General features: G+C 35.6%; 1 protein-coding gene across 1 annotated transcript in view; it reads left to right on the top strand.

Moving 5' to 3' along the window:
• Positions 1-15,724, top strand: part of LOC113058744 (1,4-alpha-glucan-branching enzyme-like) — a 123,847-nt gene extending 108,123 nt beyond the window's left edge. Inside the window, exons 15-16 of the mRNA XM_026226927.1 lie at positions 1,820-1,937; positions 15,123-15,724. Coding sequence (XP_026082712.1) covers positions 1,820-1,937; positions 15,123-15,185 — 181 coding nt within the window. The 3' untranslated portion in view covers positions 15,186-15,724. The remainder of the gene's footprint in view (positions 1-1,819; positions 1,938-15,122) is intronic.
• The last annotated feature ends 983 nt before the right edge of the window (positions 15,725-16,707 follow it).

Genomic DNA, 16,707 nt, shown 5'->3' with positions numbered 1-16,707 from the left:
GGATAACATGAAAACCCACGGCTAGCCCATGGGGATAGGAGGTGATTATTCAAGCAGCCAATTAGACGCCTGTCTACACGTTTGTTACAACTCACAACTGTTCAAACCCCAGAGAGGCCAAGGTTAACACACACACAGAGAGAGAGAGAGCGAGAGAGAGCGAGAGAGAGACTGGAGACTGTTTCATTCGTTGTGCCACAGGAATACAGTTGTTTACTTATACTTTGAGGGTGAAAACTATATTTACATAGCAATTAAATGGTAAAAGTCACAGGTTTTTTTTTTTTTTGTTTTTTTTGCATGTCACATAACTAAAATATTTAGTATTTTGCTTTCTGTAGGTTTTTAAACACATATGGTACAATAGGTAGCAGTGGTTACCGATCTGGTTTTTCTTCAGGATCCAGATTTTGTGGCAATTCAGTGTAGTACCAAATGTAGAAAAGACATTTATTAAAACTCCAATATTGACAATTGTAATAATACAAATAAAAATCATCATCATCATCATCTAAACCATTTTTGTTAGATTTTTGTATTATTATTACTAGATTTTTAGGTTTGCTTAGATCTTATTTTATTTATTTATTTAGGAAATTAAATTATTAGCATTAAAAATAATGTTTATTTATTTATTTATTTATTTATTTATTTATTTATTTATTTATTTATTTATCCAAATAAAAATAAAACATTTAATTTAATAGTTTAGGTGTAAATGTGTGAAAACCATGTTATACATAATGAAAATGTAATGTAAAACATTACATTTTTTCTTTCTTTTTTTTTACGCAATAACTTTGTCTGCCTTTATGCTTTATTTTTGTGATGGTGTAGCCTTGTACACATTGGTAAAGGGAAGTAATATTAACCTACATTATTTTCCATTTAATGTTGTTTCACTTGAAAAAATGATTATTTATGGAAGTGCAATGGTTTTATGTTGTCTTTAAATAATTGTTCAGTTCAACTTTAGCTCTATCCACAGCATCTGTGACATGTGGCATGCAATAATTTCAACATTAATGCACTTGAAATGAAAATCTTTGAGGCGGTCCAGATGTTCAGCATTTTGAATTTTCAAGGCATCTGTCCCCATTTTTGTTGGGGTGTATAACTATAAAACATAAAAGCATGAAATAAGATTTCCAGTTTTTAGTAAATGTGTCTTCATTATTCTTTTATGCTCACTGTCAAAGATGTTTCTTATTCTGGTCATGAGTCTAGGCAATTACTTAGTTTTTAATATTTAATTTAGTCAGTGTAGCACAGACTTAGTGTAATTGTGCGGGTCCAAGTTTGGTGTTGTTTGAAACATTTTTTGATGGAATACATTATTAATATTTTGAAATGGATAAATAATTCTGCCTGGAATTGTTGATGTGGTGGCTCATCGGTTTTGGTGCGCGTGTTTATATGGGGTAAATGTGTGTCATTGTCTCGAAGGAGCTCAAAGCAATCAGTGTTGTTGACTTGCTGTGCAGCTCTGCATTCGGACGAGCTGAAGAACGTCTCTAGAAAGTGGACAACCAGTGCACATCTAGTGGACACCATGAAGATTAAAGTAAATATTAACAGAAAGTTCATTTTTGGCTCAATTATATCTTTAATACCATCATATCTAAGCATTTTGGTGGATAGCAGGATCCATGCATTTATTTGATCCCTCAGTTGATACTTGCAGTTGATACATATGCATTATAATCATATAAAGAAAGAAAAGAGTATATTTTACTGTAATGTGACTGATTTATCTTCCCCTTCTGATTAGTTTTGTCTCCAGTGTATTTTTGGGTTCCTTAACCACACTCTGCTCCAGATATAAGATCAAACTGGACTCCGATGGAATCCAGTATGGAGGCCATGGCCGACTGGACCACAACACTGACTTCTTCACTGAGCCAATGGAATTCAACAATCTGCCCAACTCTATGTTGGTAAGCAAACTATACTATTTGAAAACCATAAACATGTATTAACATTCAACATTCATATGCCAACAATCTGTTTTTCTTTATCTTTGCTGATTGTGGTGGAAAATATGTGAGGATGTTTGTTAAATGGAGCTCAGAGTGCTACAAGTGCGCATTAAAAACAATACCAGTAAAATGTCTCAATTCCAATTTTAATACCACAGCAAAAACTATTATGGTATTAAACCCACCCTTTAATTATATTAATCCAAATACACAAATTAAATTAAAATAATGGAATGTAGCCTTTAAGCATTAAGTGAACATTGCCTAAGTAATTAAAAACGAGTAAACAAATTCTCATTTAATCACTCAAGTAGACATTCAGTAATCAAATAAAGATTAAAGAAGCACATTACAAGAACTTGATCAAATGGAAACAACAAAGCATAGATGCAAATGAAGTAAACAGTGGTGTTCAGTCATCTAACAGCAGTACTGCATCAGGTTTTCTAATAAACATTCACAGAAATTAAAGTATATTAAACAACCTTACTTAAACAGTCTTCACTATAGATCATTAGATCAAATAAGTTAATACCGCTCCAGTGCTGTTGGAGTTTGACTAAAAGGCAAGTCTGTAATTAAAATATGTACAGTTTATTTTTCTTCTTCTTCTTCTTAAAGCACTAGACATTTACACCAGTTGTTCTTAACCTGCGGCCCATTAAGTTCTAAGGGAGCCTTAAAGGGTTAGTTCACCCAAAAATGAACATTATGTCATTAATGACTCACCCTCATGTCGTTCCAAACCCGTGAGGCCTCCCTTCATCTTCGGAACACTGTTTAAGATATTTTAGATTCAGTCCGAGAGCTTTCTGTCCCTCCATTGAAAATGTATGTACGGTATACTGTCCATGTCCAGAAAGGTAATAATAACATCATCAAAGTAGTCCACATGACATCAGAGGGTCAGTAAAAAATTTTTGAAGCATCGAAAATACATATTGGTCCAAAAAATAACCAAACTACAACTTTGTTCAGCATTGTCTTCTCTTCCGGGTCTATTGTGAGCACGTTCACTGCAGTGTAGTGATATCCAGTTCGCAAACGAATCATTCGATTTAACTGTTTTTTCTTGAACCAGTTCACCAAATCAAACAGTTGTTTGAAATGGTTCACGTCTCCAATAAGCATTAATCCACAAATTACTTAAGCTCTTAACTTTTTTTTAATGTTGCTGACACTCCCTCTGAGTTAAAATAAATCAATATCCCAAAGTAATTCATTTACTCAAACAGTACATTGACTGAACTGCTGTGAAGAGAGGACTGCAGATGAACACCGAACCGAGCCAGATAACGAACGTAAGATTGACTCGTTCTTAGAACGAAACGCATAAAAATCATTTGGACTCTCATTCTGATGGCACTCATTCACTACAGAGTTATACAGTGATGTAATTCTAAATTTCTCCAAATCTGTTGTGATGAAGAAGCTCATCTACATCTTGGATGGTCTTAGGGTAAATACATTTCAGGAATTTTTGGGTGAAATATTCCTTTAAATGTGATTTCTAAACCTGAAAAGCTTTGTACGACAATGAATCCTGAATTATTATTTTTTGGGGGTTGAAGTGCTGGGTTGGCTGAGAGTACAAGCAATCTTGAGTTGAAGCTGATGGCCATTCATCCAACCAGAAATGTCTTTTAGACAGGCTGCACTGCAAACAGCTACAATCAGATCATCTGGTCCGAATGAGAAGTATAGTTGAGTGTCATCAGCATAGCAGTAATAGGAAAAGCCATGTTTCTGAATTACAGATCCTAATGCTGACATGTATATGGAAAAATAAGTGGTCCAAGCACTCAGCCCTGAGGAATCCCAGGAGCAATAATTGTTACTTAGAAACCTTACCCCTCTAAGACACCCTGAAGGACCTACCTGAGAGGTGCCTTCATGAAGTTGGACAGGAGGATCTGGTTGTTAGCCGTGTTAAAAGCAGCAGCCAAGATTAGTTCTGAGGATTTGGAAGCTGCTCTTGCATGTCTCAGGGCTTCAGTAACCGAGAGCAGGGCAGTCTAGTTGAGTGGCCACTTTTGAAGCCAGATTGGTTGTTGTCCAGGAGATTGTTCTGTGTGAGAAACAATGAGAGTTGGTTGAACTAACTCAAGTGTCTTAGCAATGAATGGAATTAGTGATACTGGTCTGTAGTTTTCTAAAAGTGCTGGATTTAGAAATAGTTTCTTATGCAGTGGGGTTATCCGAGCCTGCTTAAATGCTGTAGGAAAAGTACCAGTGTGAAGAGAGGTGTTGATCATGTGAGTGAGCACAGGTATAACTGGAGAAGAAATAGCCTGAAAGAGGTGAGTGGGGATAGGATCAAACAAACTGGTAGTAGGATGATTGGAAAGGATGAGTTTTGAAATGTCTGCCTCCAAGAGTGAAGAGAAGAATGAGGGAGAGTGTGTTTTTGTAGTTATGTGTTTGTCAGTTTGTAGCTTGGATAATTGTGGGTTGATAGTTGTTGTTTTATTTATGAAGAATTTTGCAAAGTTGTCAGCTGTAAGAGTTGTTGAAGGAGGACAGAAAAGAGAAGGTTTTTAAAAAAGTGTGCAAGAATCAGAACAGTTGTTAATTTTGTTGTGGTATTATGGCGTTTTTGGAGTGGAGACATTTGCAGAGAAGGAAGAGAAGAGTCATTGGTACAAGCTATTTATTTTATTTTAAACTTGTTTATTTAATATAATATATTAAGTTTTGCTTTCAGGATAAAAAAATGTGTGGGGGTGCTATTCAGCAGGCCACTCCTTACTACTTAGCAAACCGAAACTGCAAAAACACGCAATAGGCTACACATAAAAAAAAAAAAAACGCGACTCCAGCACGCGCCTACCACAGTAAACACAGTAAGCTAAAAAATGTTTCCTAGCAACGACAGGAGCACTAAAATCTAACGAGAAAAGAAACAAAACACTCACAAGCTGATGTCCTCATCTGTTGATCATATTCTGCAGACAAAACACCTGTGTTTGAAAACTGTAAGAGCTTTTATTGAAGCTCAAGGCAATTGTCTGTAATTTAACTGGAGCAATGTTCAACATTTTAAACCTTGCATTGCTAGAATAATGCATGCAAACATTTCAAACCATGAAGTCCCTATATATTGTTTCTGTTCTTTAGGCTCATTTTAAGTATTAGGCTATTTATCAGAAGTGCAACACTATCTATAGTAGTCATAATTCAGTTAACCTAGCGAGTCACGTGTCTCCATCAGATAGGTTTTTCCATCTCTTAGGTTCTAGCTTTCGTATTGTGTATTCTCTTTCCAGAGGCCTTATTGAAATTAAATGCAGAGCTTGAAATTTAAAATCCCTGTTTCAGGCTGCAGCTCATGATGCAAGTCTCCATTCCTCCCTCGCTTCTGAGAACTCCCCCAGTTTCTAGTATTTTCTTTGTCATCCCCCTAATCTCCTTACCTGAGGGCCTACTGACAATTTAATAAGATCCATAAAAATTCAAAAGCAAACTTTCCATTTTGCCTTACTTTTCAACATAAATTAATAATTGTTAAGCAGAGCATATGGATCTCAATCTTGTAGGTAAAAGGTGCTGAAATAAAGATGTGCTGGCGTTTGTTTGCTTAGTTTTGTTTAGTTGTGTGATAGCTTGGGACCAAATTAATAGACTGAATTCATGAATACAATAAATCCACCTTCATGTGGGTGACTTTCAGTACTTTTTTTCTTTTGAGCACAACAGGCGATATTTTGAAGAATATTCATGCTGCTCTTTTCCCTACAATGATTACAAAGATCACAGACACCCAAAAATTATTTTTGGTGCTTACACACTAGGAATGGGGATTTTGATTCATTTCAGTGACTCAAATATTTTCAACTAGTTCACAGAAATTATATAAATAATAAATTGCATGTGATTGTCGTTTGTGTCTCGTCAGTAAAGCCGGTTCTGTGATTAGCAGTAAATGTCCATCCCCTGCTTTCAAATGTAGCGGACATGCAATACAAATGTGTCAGTCATTGCCTTGGTTGAGTAATATAAAGTTACAGCCATATGGAAGATGATCAGATATTTCTGTTTTTGGGACTCCTTGTTTATCTGATATTTACTTCGTTCAATAACGAAACTCTTGATGTGAAAAATGAAATAAACAGACGGCGACGACGGGTATAATATCAATAAGCACAAACGTTTCCTCAACAAACCAAACCGTCTCAGACATTTTATTTTTTAAATATATTGAATGTAGCGTAGCTGTTTACTTGGCTGTTTGATCAAATAGCACACTTTCAATAATGATGCATTCAGTTCCATTCGGTTGCATGCCATAGCTATTTCCAAGCACAACACTGCGTCTTAAGCACACAAACCTTTGGGTCCAGTGGATCCTAATGACACAGGGCTTCTCATTGGTATTACTCAGAGTTGTTCAGTTTTTAAAGTACGTAGTTTGCAGCACATTCCTGGCTTTTATTTTTAACTGTACTTTCACCTTCATCTAAAGTACATTGGGTTATGCGCAAGACTTTCTGCTCCCTGTGCAAAAATTCCTCTTTTATCTCCTCTTGAAGCCCCAGCTGTATTAAGACAGCCTTCATCAATTAAACCCCCAAAATTACACATTCTCTTTTTTCTTCCTTTGCAGCACTTTATTAATGCAGAAAGCAATATATCGCTTCCCACCCACATTCTACCAAACGCAAAGTTTATTTTAACAAGTGTGCGACCAGTAGCATTCCCAGTAGGGAATAAAGCAAGCCTTGCACAGACAACAGAGCAGATTTGGCGATGATACGCTCTGATATTTGTCTTTTCCGCATCTCAGAGCTGACACACCTGCATAAAATAGAAATGAATCATTGTGATCGTTGGCAGGTGCCACAGTTAGGTCCCTTTCTGTGCAATTTTTCTCCATGATATATATATAAGGGCTGCAGCTTAAAAGTCAGCTCGGGTCCACGTAAACTTTTCTTCCCTCTTTCCTGTTTCTTCTCTTTAATGGGTCCATCAGCAATAAACTCTCATTTGCAGTCTGAAGGCGTTGCACATGCTGACACGTGGCGCATTTGGCAGAATCAGGTATACAGAGTCTGACTGCAGAGGCAGAGAGCGAGTGTAAAATACTACCCTATCACTTTGCAGTGATGAACAAATATTAATTTCTTGCCCCCAGCATCAATTTGGTGCGAACTTTGTCTCCTCTTTTATGTCTGTTTCCTAAAGTTTTGCATATGAAATGGATTGTTTGAATTCCAATGATATTTATGAGACACTAATTACAAAATTCCTGCGAATCGCCCCTTTTGAGGTTTTCTGGAGCTAACTAGACTGCTTAGCTCTCCCCCTTCAGAAACAAGAAATTCAGTAAATTAGAATGCGCATAATGTCTGGCAGTGAACTTGCTTTTTGTTCAACACATCTCTTAGCATGTGATAGATTGTATAAATTGCAGTTTTGTATTATTTATTCTTTTTAATCAACCCTAAAAAGTTTTTAGCAGTTAGAGATTGTCCTTAAAGTGAACTACATTTTACATTTGCAATGGAGAAGTCGTGGCCTAGTGGTTAGAGAGTTTGACTCCTAACCCTAATGTTGTGGGTTAGAGTCTCGGGCCAGCAATACCACGACTGAGGTGCCCTTGAGCAAGGCACCGATCCCCCAACTGCCCCCTGGGCATAAGGGTGATTAAGACCATGTCCACACTAATACGTTTTCATTTGAAAATGCATCTTTTTCTCTCCATTTTGGCCTTCCGTCCACACTGAGATGGCATTTTTATCAAGGAAAACTGAGCATTTTGAAGGTGCTCTCCAAAGCGGATGAATTAAAAAATGCAGTTTTTGCGTTGTATTAATAAGTATTATATTCTTTATTTTTTAAATGAATTAATAAATAAAAGTCTATTAAATATATATATATATATATATACAGGTGCTTCTCAATTAATTAAAATGTCGAGGAAAAGTTAATTTATTTCAGTAATTCAACTCAAATTGTGAAAATCATGTATTAAATAAATTCAAATGCACACAGAATGAACTAGTCTAAGTGTTTGGTTCCTTTAATTGTGATGATTTGGCTCACATTTAACAAAAAACCCACCGAATCACAATCTTAACAAATTAGAATATTGTGACATGCCAATCAGCTAATCAACTCATCACCTGCAAAGGTTTCCTGAACCTTCAAAATGGTATCGGACAATCATTGACACCCTTCACAAGGAGTGTAAGTCACAAAAGTTAATTCCCAATACGCTGGCTGTTCACAGAGTGCTGTATCCAAGCATGTTAACAGAAAGTTGAGTGGAATGGAAAAGTGTGGGGAAAAAAAAGATGCACAACCAACCGAGAGAACCACAGCCTTATGAGGATTGTCAAGCAAACTGGATTCAAGAATTTTAGAGAACTTCACAAGGAATGTGCTGAGGTCAAGGCATCAAAAGCCACCACACATAGAGGTGTCAAGGAATTGGGCTACAGTTGTCGTATCCCTCTTGTTAAGCCACTACTGAACCATAGACAATATCAGAGGCGTCTTTTCTGGGCAAAGGAGAAGAAGAACTGGACTGTTGTCATTGGACCAAAGTCCTTTTTTTTTCAGATGATAGTAAGTCTTGTATTTCAATTGGAAACCAAGGTCCTAGAGTCTGGAGAAAGGGTGAAGAATCTCATAGCCCAAGTTGCTTGAAGTCCAGTGTTAAGTTTGTGAGGATTTGTGGTGCAATGTCATCTGCCGGTGTTGGTCCATTGTGTTTTTTGAAAACAAAGTAACTGCACCTGTTTACCAATAAATATTGGAGTACTTCATGCTTCTTTCTGCTGACCTGCTTTTTAAAGATCCTGATTTTCCATCAGGATTTGGCACCTTCCCACACTGCCAAAAGCACCAAAAGTTGGTTAAATGACCATGTTGTTGGTGTGCTTGACTGGCCAGCAAACTCACCAGACCTGAACCCCAGAGAGAATCTATGGGGTATTGTCAAGAGGAAAATGAGAAGCAAGAGACCAAACAATGCAGATGAGCTGAAGACCACTGTCAAAGAAACCTGGGCTTCCAGACCACCTCAGCAGTGCCACAAACTGATCACCTCCATGCCAAACCCCAAAATCCTCACAATGAAAAGAACCAAAGACTTAAACTACTTCAGTCTGTGTGAATTTATTGAATTTATTTAATACATGAGTTTCACAATTTGAGTTGAATGAGTAGCTCCAAATGATTTTTAATATACAAAGCAAATATATACAGAAAGAAATTTCAATATGTATTTACATGCTTTGATACATTACATATATTTGAGAGACTCAGTTATTGATTTCACATATATTTTTTTGTTTCCACTATTCATACTTTGATGAACAATCATTAATAGTTCAGCATCACCTGCATGTCAACCATTTACCAGCATCTCACACTAAATTCTTTTCATAGTCATTTAAAAAAAAAGACACATTTCATTACCTTCCAAACATTCGCTTAATAGTTGCTGTTTTTTTCTCAAACTGATGTATTTATATTCTGCTGGATATGTAAGTGTATCATTTTTAGTTTTAGCCCTCAGTCTCCATGCTCCATAAATCAGTATCCAGCTGAAGTTTCTTGCTCTGCTTCAGTCAAGAAGCACTTGAAAAGCAGGGACGAGATAAGAGACAGGTGTGTGTGAGAGTTTAGTCGGTGAGCGTATTCACCAGAGACCCGTGAACATGGATTTGAGGGGGAGAAAGAGGCAGTGGATTGTTTTGGAGTGTTCTTGTTTTACAAGGTTACACAATGTGCCCATCTTCAGAAGGTCATCATCAGGCTTCGACATCTCCCCGAGGCTCATCATACGGCTCCAACATCTCCCCGAGGCTCGTGAACCGAGCTTGTTTTACGCATGATGTGCACTGATCCGTCAACCCGTTGTGGAGCGTAGTGCCCAAAAGCTCTTCTGATCCCTCCTTGAAATTCTGGACCTCACAAACCCGCTGTGGGGAAACAATTCTCCATTCCACAAGATACTGTTCAAGGCAGAATTCCTCTTTAAGTCTATTTCTCGTACATCTTCAATTTGTTTGGCGACCCCGTACTTTTCGTTCACTTTCCAAATTCTCTTTCATGCTGATCACAAAGAGAAGTTCTAATGTTTTGCTGCCCTTGAAGCAGAAAGCGGCTCGGCACAATGAGAACTATAAACCACATGTGCCATCAAGGCCTTCAAACACCTGCTATAGGACTCCTGCCAGCCTTTCCACAGCTCTTACAGCAAGCCTTGAAATGTTATCATTTTCAAAAAGTGTTTTTTTTGAATATTTTACAGTCAGTTTGGAATAAAGTGGCACTAAATTGTGTTTTGACACTTAAATGTCATCACATTATGTAACAAAATATCAATTTGAGGCATCAGAGCCTCCCAGAGTATCCGCAAATGTAGTTCATCACATTATAAGAAAGATTCAGGGTTTCTCACAGTGTCACAGTGTCCTAAAAAAAATTATTCAAGAAAAACGTCTACACTTTGCACCAAATTCCTCATCAAAATTTCCTACTTCAGCTCTAACCTCAAGTGTGTGACTGAAATGTTAAGTCCCTTACCATACTGTCATGCCTGATGCGATGACAAAAACATTAAAACCCATTATAAACAAGGCATTTGTTGCATCCAGTGGGGACATAATTACTGATTATAATGACTTGTACTGTGTTTTTACACCTTGTGTTGTGAATCGTGCTGCGTAAACATAAAACCACATCTGCATTTGTGATTGGAGAAACGACAAACAACAAATACTACTCTTCACTACTTAAAACTCAGGTTTGAATCATCAATAGCAAATCATTTACATATGTAAACATACTTATAGACTGTAAGTCAGAACAGCCAGCATTATAGTCTTCTCTCCCAGGATCAGGAAACTGTCCTCCATAAAAAGCGCTGCACACATCTGAATATTTGGGTTGAACTGTTCCGGAATAGTGTTGTAAATACAGCTTAAACACTGATTTTGTCCACTTTTGTAAGGCCAAACTAAATATTTTCGCATTCGCAATAAAACACACAGCATCTTTCCAATATGGTGGCAGCGGTGGCATCAACAATAAAGTTACGCATTCTTTCTTTGTGTGAATATTTAGGGGCTGTAATCTTCCCACATTGTGATGTACATTGTTAAACGAGCTGTTTTAGGGGGGTTTGGACGAGTCTTAATTTTTATAAAGAATATCTCTTTAGGTTTGTGACTTTAATCTTTGCAACTTTAGAGATCTTATTTATTCACGAACAGCTTGTAACACTCCAAAGAGAAAGGAAAACCTGAAATTGCATCATATGACCCTTTTAAGACTTAAACAACATTGAAAATCTGTGGAATTACTTATTACTTAATATTCACCTTCAAATTTAATAGAACTTGAGCCGTTCCACAAAGAACAGTGAGCAAATATTGCAATTGTCTAGATGTGTAAAGTTCTTAGAGAAAGACTAAAGGTTATATCCCAATTAGGCATTGGCTGGTATGAGATTTTGACAGTATGATAACCTTAAACAAAAAAATTCACCGTATCACGGTATTGTCGTTACTGTTTTAAAATGTGTTATTTTAAATGACTGGGTAATAATAATAATAAAAAATAAAAATACAAAAAATTTAAATACAAAACTTTTGTTTTTGTGGAGTCACACCAGTGTTATTTTAGTATGATTTGTATACTATTACAGTACTAATTCATATTTTAGCTTTTTATTATATATTTTTAGTGTGTGTATATATATTTATATATTTATTTATATATATATATATATATATATATATATATATATATATATATATATATATATATATATATATATATATATAATTTTTTTTTTTTTTTTTTATATATATATATATATATATATATATCCATTTTTATATGGTAATGCTTCACAATAAGGTTCCTTTTGTTAACCATATTTAGTGCATTAAATAACAATCAGTAATACGTTTGTTAATGTATTTATTAATCTTCGTAACATTAGTTAATAAAAATGCAACTGTTCATTGTTAGTTCATATTAGCTCAGGTCCATTATATAACATTAATAGATACAACTTTTGATTGTAATAATGTGGTACTGTAGTAAATGTTGGAATCAACTTAAGATAGATGCTTTAGAAGTATTTCTTATTTTTAGTTTAATTTATGTAGTTAACTAATGTTAACAAATGGCAAAGTGTTGCCGTTACTTTTACATAGTTTAAATAATACTTAATTAATGCCTTGAATAATAGGCTTTATCCCAATGTAATATCAGGCCATTGTGTCACCTTAACATTTGTGTCTTTATGCCTTCAAAAATCATAATGAGTCATGAAACAGAATATTCAAGTGCTGTGTGAATTCCATTTTAATGCATTTTTGAATAAATGAATAGTTATGCATTGTCACTGACCCAGCAGTATGCATCCTGTTTTGAATCCAAGTGCAATTAATATCAATTGTATCTCAATTAAATTTGAGTCCAAACCTTTGATCCTCATTGCATATTCTTGACTGCACGTTTAATCAAACACATATCTATTCAAAAGCCAGAATCGTATTTAAATGATCATATTTTATTAATGAGCTTCATATTGCATTGGTTGCAATCATCAGCATGTGTGTGGCGTGCCATAATAATGACATTAGAGACCTCTGCTGTTCTTTGTTAATCTGCTATTTGTCACCATTATTGAGCATTTTAATGTGCACACCAGTAAACTAATAACTCACAAATATCAGCTTATTAAAATAACCAGGTTTTCCCATTTAGGCCTACATGTACATCAGTAACCTGACAAAGCTGTGTTTGCATGACTTCATGACTACAAAATTAGGTTATTTCCCTATAGTGACATCAAAATATAATGATTTGTGTATCTGGCATTGATTATTCCATTTATTATTATGTTTGCTGTGATGTTAAAGCAACGATAGCATGAAATATTATCCTCTAATGCATTTACATAGCAGCGTTTCGACTCAACCACTTCTACTTCTGCTGCACAAGATGAGAACACTTTTATGATTTTCTGAGTCATGAAAGAGTCTGCTTTTGTGATATATTTATTTCTTTCTTTACTTCGAAACTTTTGCTCTGTCTAGATGCGCTTAACTCTGCACTATTGTTCGTTCCTTTCGTGTATCACACATGCGCACTTCAGTAAGCCGACGGTTATTACGTATACATACCGCGCAAAAAACGACCTGTGTCTACCAGTTTATGCGCCGTTTATTAGCTTACTCTGATAAAAGAAAACGGGTTAACGCATTTACATGACCATGTGCATTTTCGGCTTAATAAACATCGGCTTAAGAACATGCATGTAAACCTGCGTTGTTTTATGCAGCTCTGGAAAGTTGTTGACACTGCGCGACGGTAGTTTTTATCTAGACAGGTGTGTTGATTCACTCTGGCTCTGTCTCTTACCAGCAGCACTGCGGTTCTGTCTCTCACCGCCGAATCTCATTAATTAGTCACCGTTGTGGTTGTCAGTGTTGCGGCATGGCCCCCGTGCCGCTGCACTGGCGAAGGAATTCATAGTGAGCAAACATGTTCTGAGGTATTGTCATTGGGTGAGGGATGAGATATAGAGATGTGAGTCCTGAAGGATGCTTTCTTACAGAGGAGCAGCAGACATGGGGCAGGGATCCACAGCTGCAATGTGAACATACATATCCTCCATTCCTGTAGAGGTTTGCTGCAGGAGAAACATGGTTCTGTGAAATAGAATGGATGGGGATGGAAAGGTTAGATCATGTGTTGGGCCCACTAACAATGTAAAAAAAAAAAAAAAAAGGTTTTCCAAGTTGTGATTTAACAAAGATTATTGGAATATGTTTTATAAAAATATACTAGTATACTTTAAAATGCAATGTCTATTTATTTTATTTTTTTAATTTAAGTTTTGTTACAAAGTTTGTATTATTCAAAGTTACAGCTCAATTGGGCCAAGTCTTATTTTGCTATATTTAAAGGGAAAGTTCACCCAAAAAATGAAAACTCTGTCATTAATCACCCCCTTATGTCATTCCAAACCTTTAAGACCTTCGTTCATCTTCGAAACACAAATTAAGATATTTTTGATGAAATCCAAGAGCTTTCTGACCCTGCATAGACATAATAAATAGTGCATGTGACATCAGTGGTTCAACCCTAATGTTATGAAGCTACGAGAAAACTTTTTGTGTGCAAAGAAAACAAAAATAATGACTTTTTTTAACAATGATTTCACGAGAATCTATACGTGTGGTGCTGTGCTGCAGCTTGTTTACGAGCAGACGAAGACGCATGCTGTACATAAAACTTCATCTTTGCAAGCATGTCTCAACTTTTCAACAAGAGTGGAAGTCTTGCAATTTTTTGCACAAAGAATGTTACAAAGACATTAGCCTTACTTATTCGAACTCTTTATTGAATATGCAGACAATGAACTAAGAGAGATGGACATTCCCACGTCAAAAAGCCTGCGACAGCAGCTTCACAGATATGCATCGCGGTACTGTGGTGAACGTGTGTCAAAGAAGAAATCATTGAATAAAGTCGTTATTTTTTTATTTCTTTGCACACAAAAATTATTCTTGGAACTTCATTAAATTGCAGTTGAACCACTGATGTCACATGGACTATTTTAACAATGCCCTTACTACCTTTCTGGACCTTGAATGTGGTAGTTGCATTGCTGTCTATGCAGGGTCAGAAAGCTCTCGGATTTCATCAATAATATCTCAATTTGTGTTCTGCAGATGAAGGTCTTACAGGTTTGAAACGACATGAAGGTGAAGAATTTTCACTATCCCTTTAAGTTCCATTTACATGGAACAGTGTTTTCTCTTTCACATTTTGTTCTTTCTGCTTTGATTTTTTTAATTAATTGTTTATTTTTATTGAATTAATGATAATGAATTAAATCACAGAAATTGCATCTCAGTGTACATTTATTAAATATTTAGCCTTTTGTTTTTTTCTTAATTTGCAGCCATCCTGCATATCTCTGTGAATCCGTGAATATGAAAATAATAACTGTGGTCTAACTTGGGCATGGAAACATTTTTCACATTCCACAGTACTTTAGACATTGACACTTTTTTATGCTATGCATTGTTTCAGAATGTGCTACACTGCCTCAAACAAATGCTGAGTCCCTTTGATCTCATTCTGTCTTTGGCTGTTCCACTCTCTCAGGTTTACATTCCCTGCAGAACCGCGATTGTTCTGGTCAACGAGGAAATCGATTACTGCTACTGAAACCCAATCAGCGATTCACCGCGATATTGGAAACCCAGCACACTTGTGACTCAACATACCTCCATTCACAGCATGTTTGCCATCATCCTTTAGAAAGCCCACCACCAAACTGAATTGGGTACAAATTGTTATGAATACCTTCTACCCCATTTATCTACAAGTCATAGTTCACACATTATTGATTATCAAGAATTAGTTTCCCAATATCCCACTGCCCAGCTGGTTTGAAATGGTTAGATCATTGCCAGATTTTTCTGCCTGATCCAGAGTGCATCTTAATTACTACTGAAATTGCTATTTAATAATGTTGAGGTAAATAATCACTTTGACTGTGGTCAGTATTATAAGCAATACTAGTCAGCACTGTATTTATGATAATGTAATCGTGAAAAGTACATCTTTCTGCTAGTTCAATTGATACAAGCATTTTCTGACATGCTGTGTCAGTGCTTTTAACTTACGTATAAATATTAATGTGCACTATGTATTCACTTGTCCAAGTAAAAATATTATAATAAAAATAATAGTTTGAGAACGTTTTATTGATTATATGTCAGTTCACTGCTGAGCTCGTCAACAAAGTTGAATTATATATTTTTGAAAACATGAACTCTGTGTAAAGTCATAAAAACGAAAGTATATATATATATATATATATATATATATATATATATATATATATATATATATATATATATATATATATATATATATTTATTTTCCTGACTGGCTGGTTTGTAGTGCCTTTAAAAATGTCATTCATAACCAGGTTTTGATGAATATTAATTTTACCAAATAAGAAATGATTTTGATTAATTTATACTATTAAAGCTGAGATAATATAGCTTGTTCTAATACTAAATATGAATTCATTTTCAGTTAAAGACAGTCGTGTTGTTTCACTGTCCAGCATTTTACTTTTTAAACATCTTTTATGATGTGTTTTCTTCTTTCTCGTCAAAAATAACAGATTTGTGTAAAATTGTTTGAGATCCAGAGTCTGTGTGTTAAAAAATATATATCATAATTATTATTATCCTGAAGCTGCTCTCTTCAAGACATCATTGGACACACTTGATGCTCATTTTCTCCTGTCTTCTTGTTTTGTGGTTGAAAGAAATATAAATTTCCCCTCAGTTTACTTGATGCTTACATAGATATACAGTATTCGGTAGCATAATCTGTCATACTGAGAAAACGGCTTTCCAAAAACCATCTTGAATGAAAGTTCATCATCGCTGCTTATTTTTGTGATTATGAAAATATCGTAGCTACTTAGAAGGTTCTATTTAACTGAAGCAAAAAGCTTTGAAACAGATTCATAAGTTTGGATGGTCCTTGTGATGGTCAACAAATATTTGTGTGTAAAGTTGAACACTGTGCCATGTGTGTGTAGAAGCCATACTAAAATGAAATAAACTACTTCTGAAAGCAAGACTTTGCTTGTTCTTTGCTTTCAACGGAAGATGCAGTCCCTGATTTTTATGTGACCCTTGACCACAAAAGCAGTCTTAAGTCGGTG

This window comes from Carassius auratus, chromosome 40, assembly GCF_003368295.1.
Source record: "Carassius auratus strain Wakin chromosome 40, ASM336829v1, whole genome shotgun sequence".
Lineage (NCBI taxonomy): Eukaryota > Metazoa > Chordata > Actinopteri > Cypriniformes > Cyprinidae > Carassius > Carassius auratus.
Note: the sequence above shows the minus strand (reverse complement) of the source record. Positions and strands in the feature narration are given on the sequence as shown.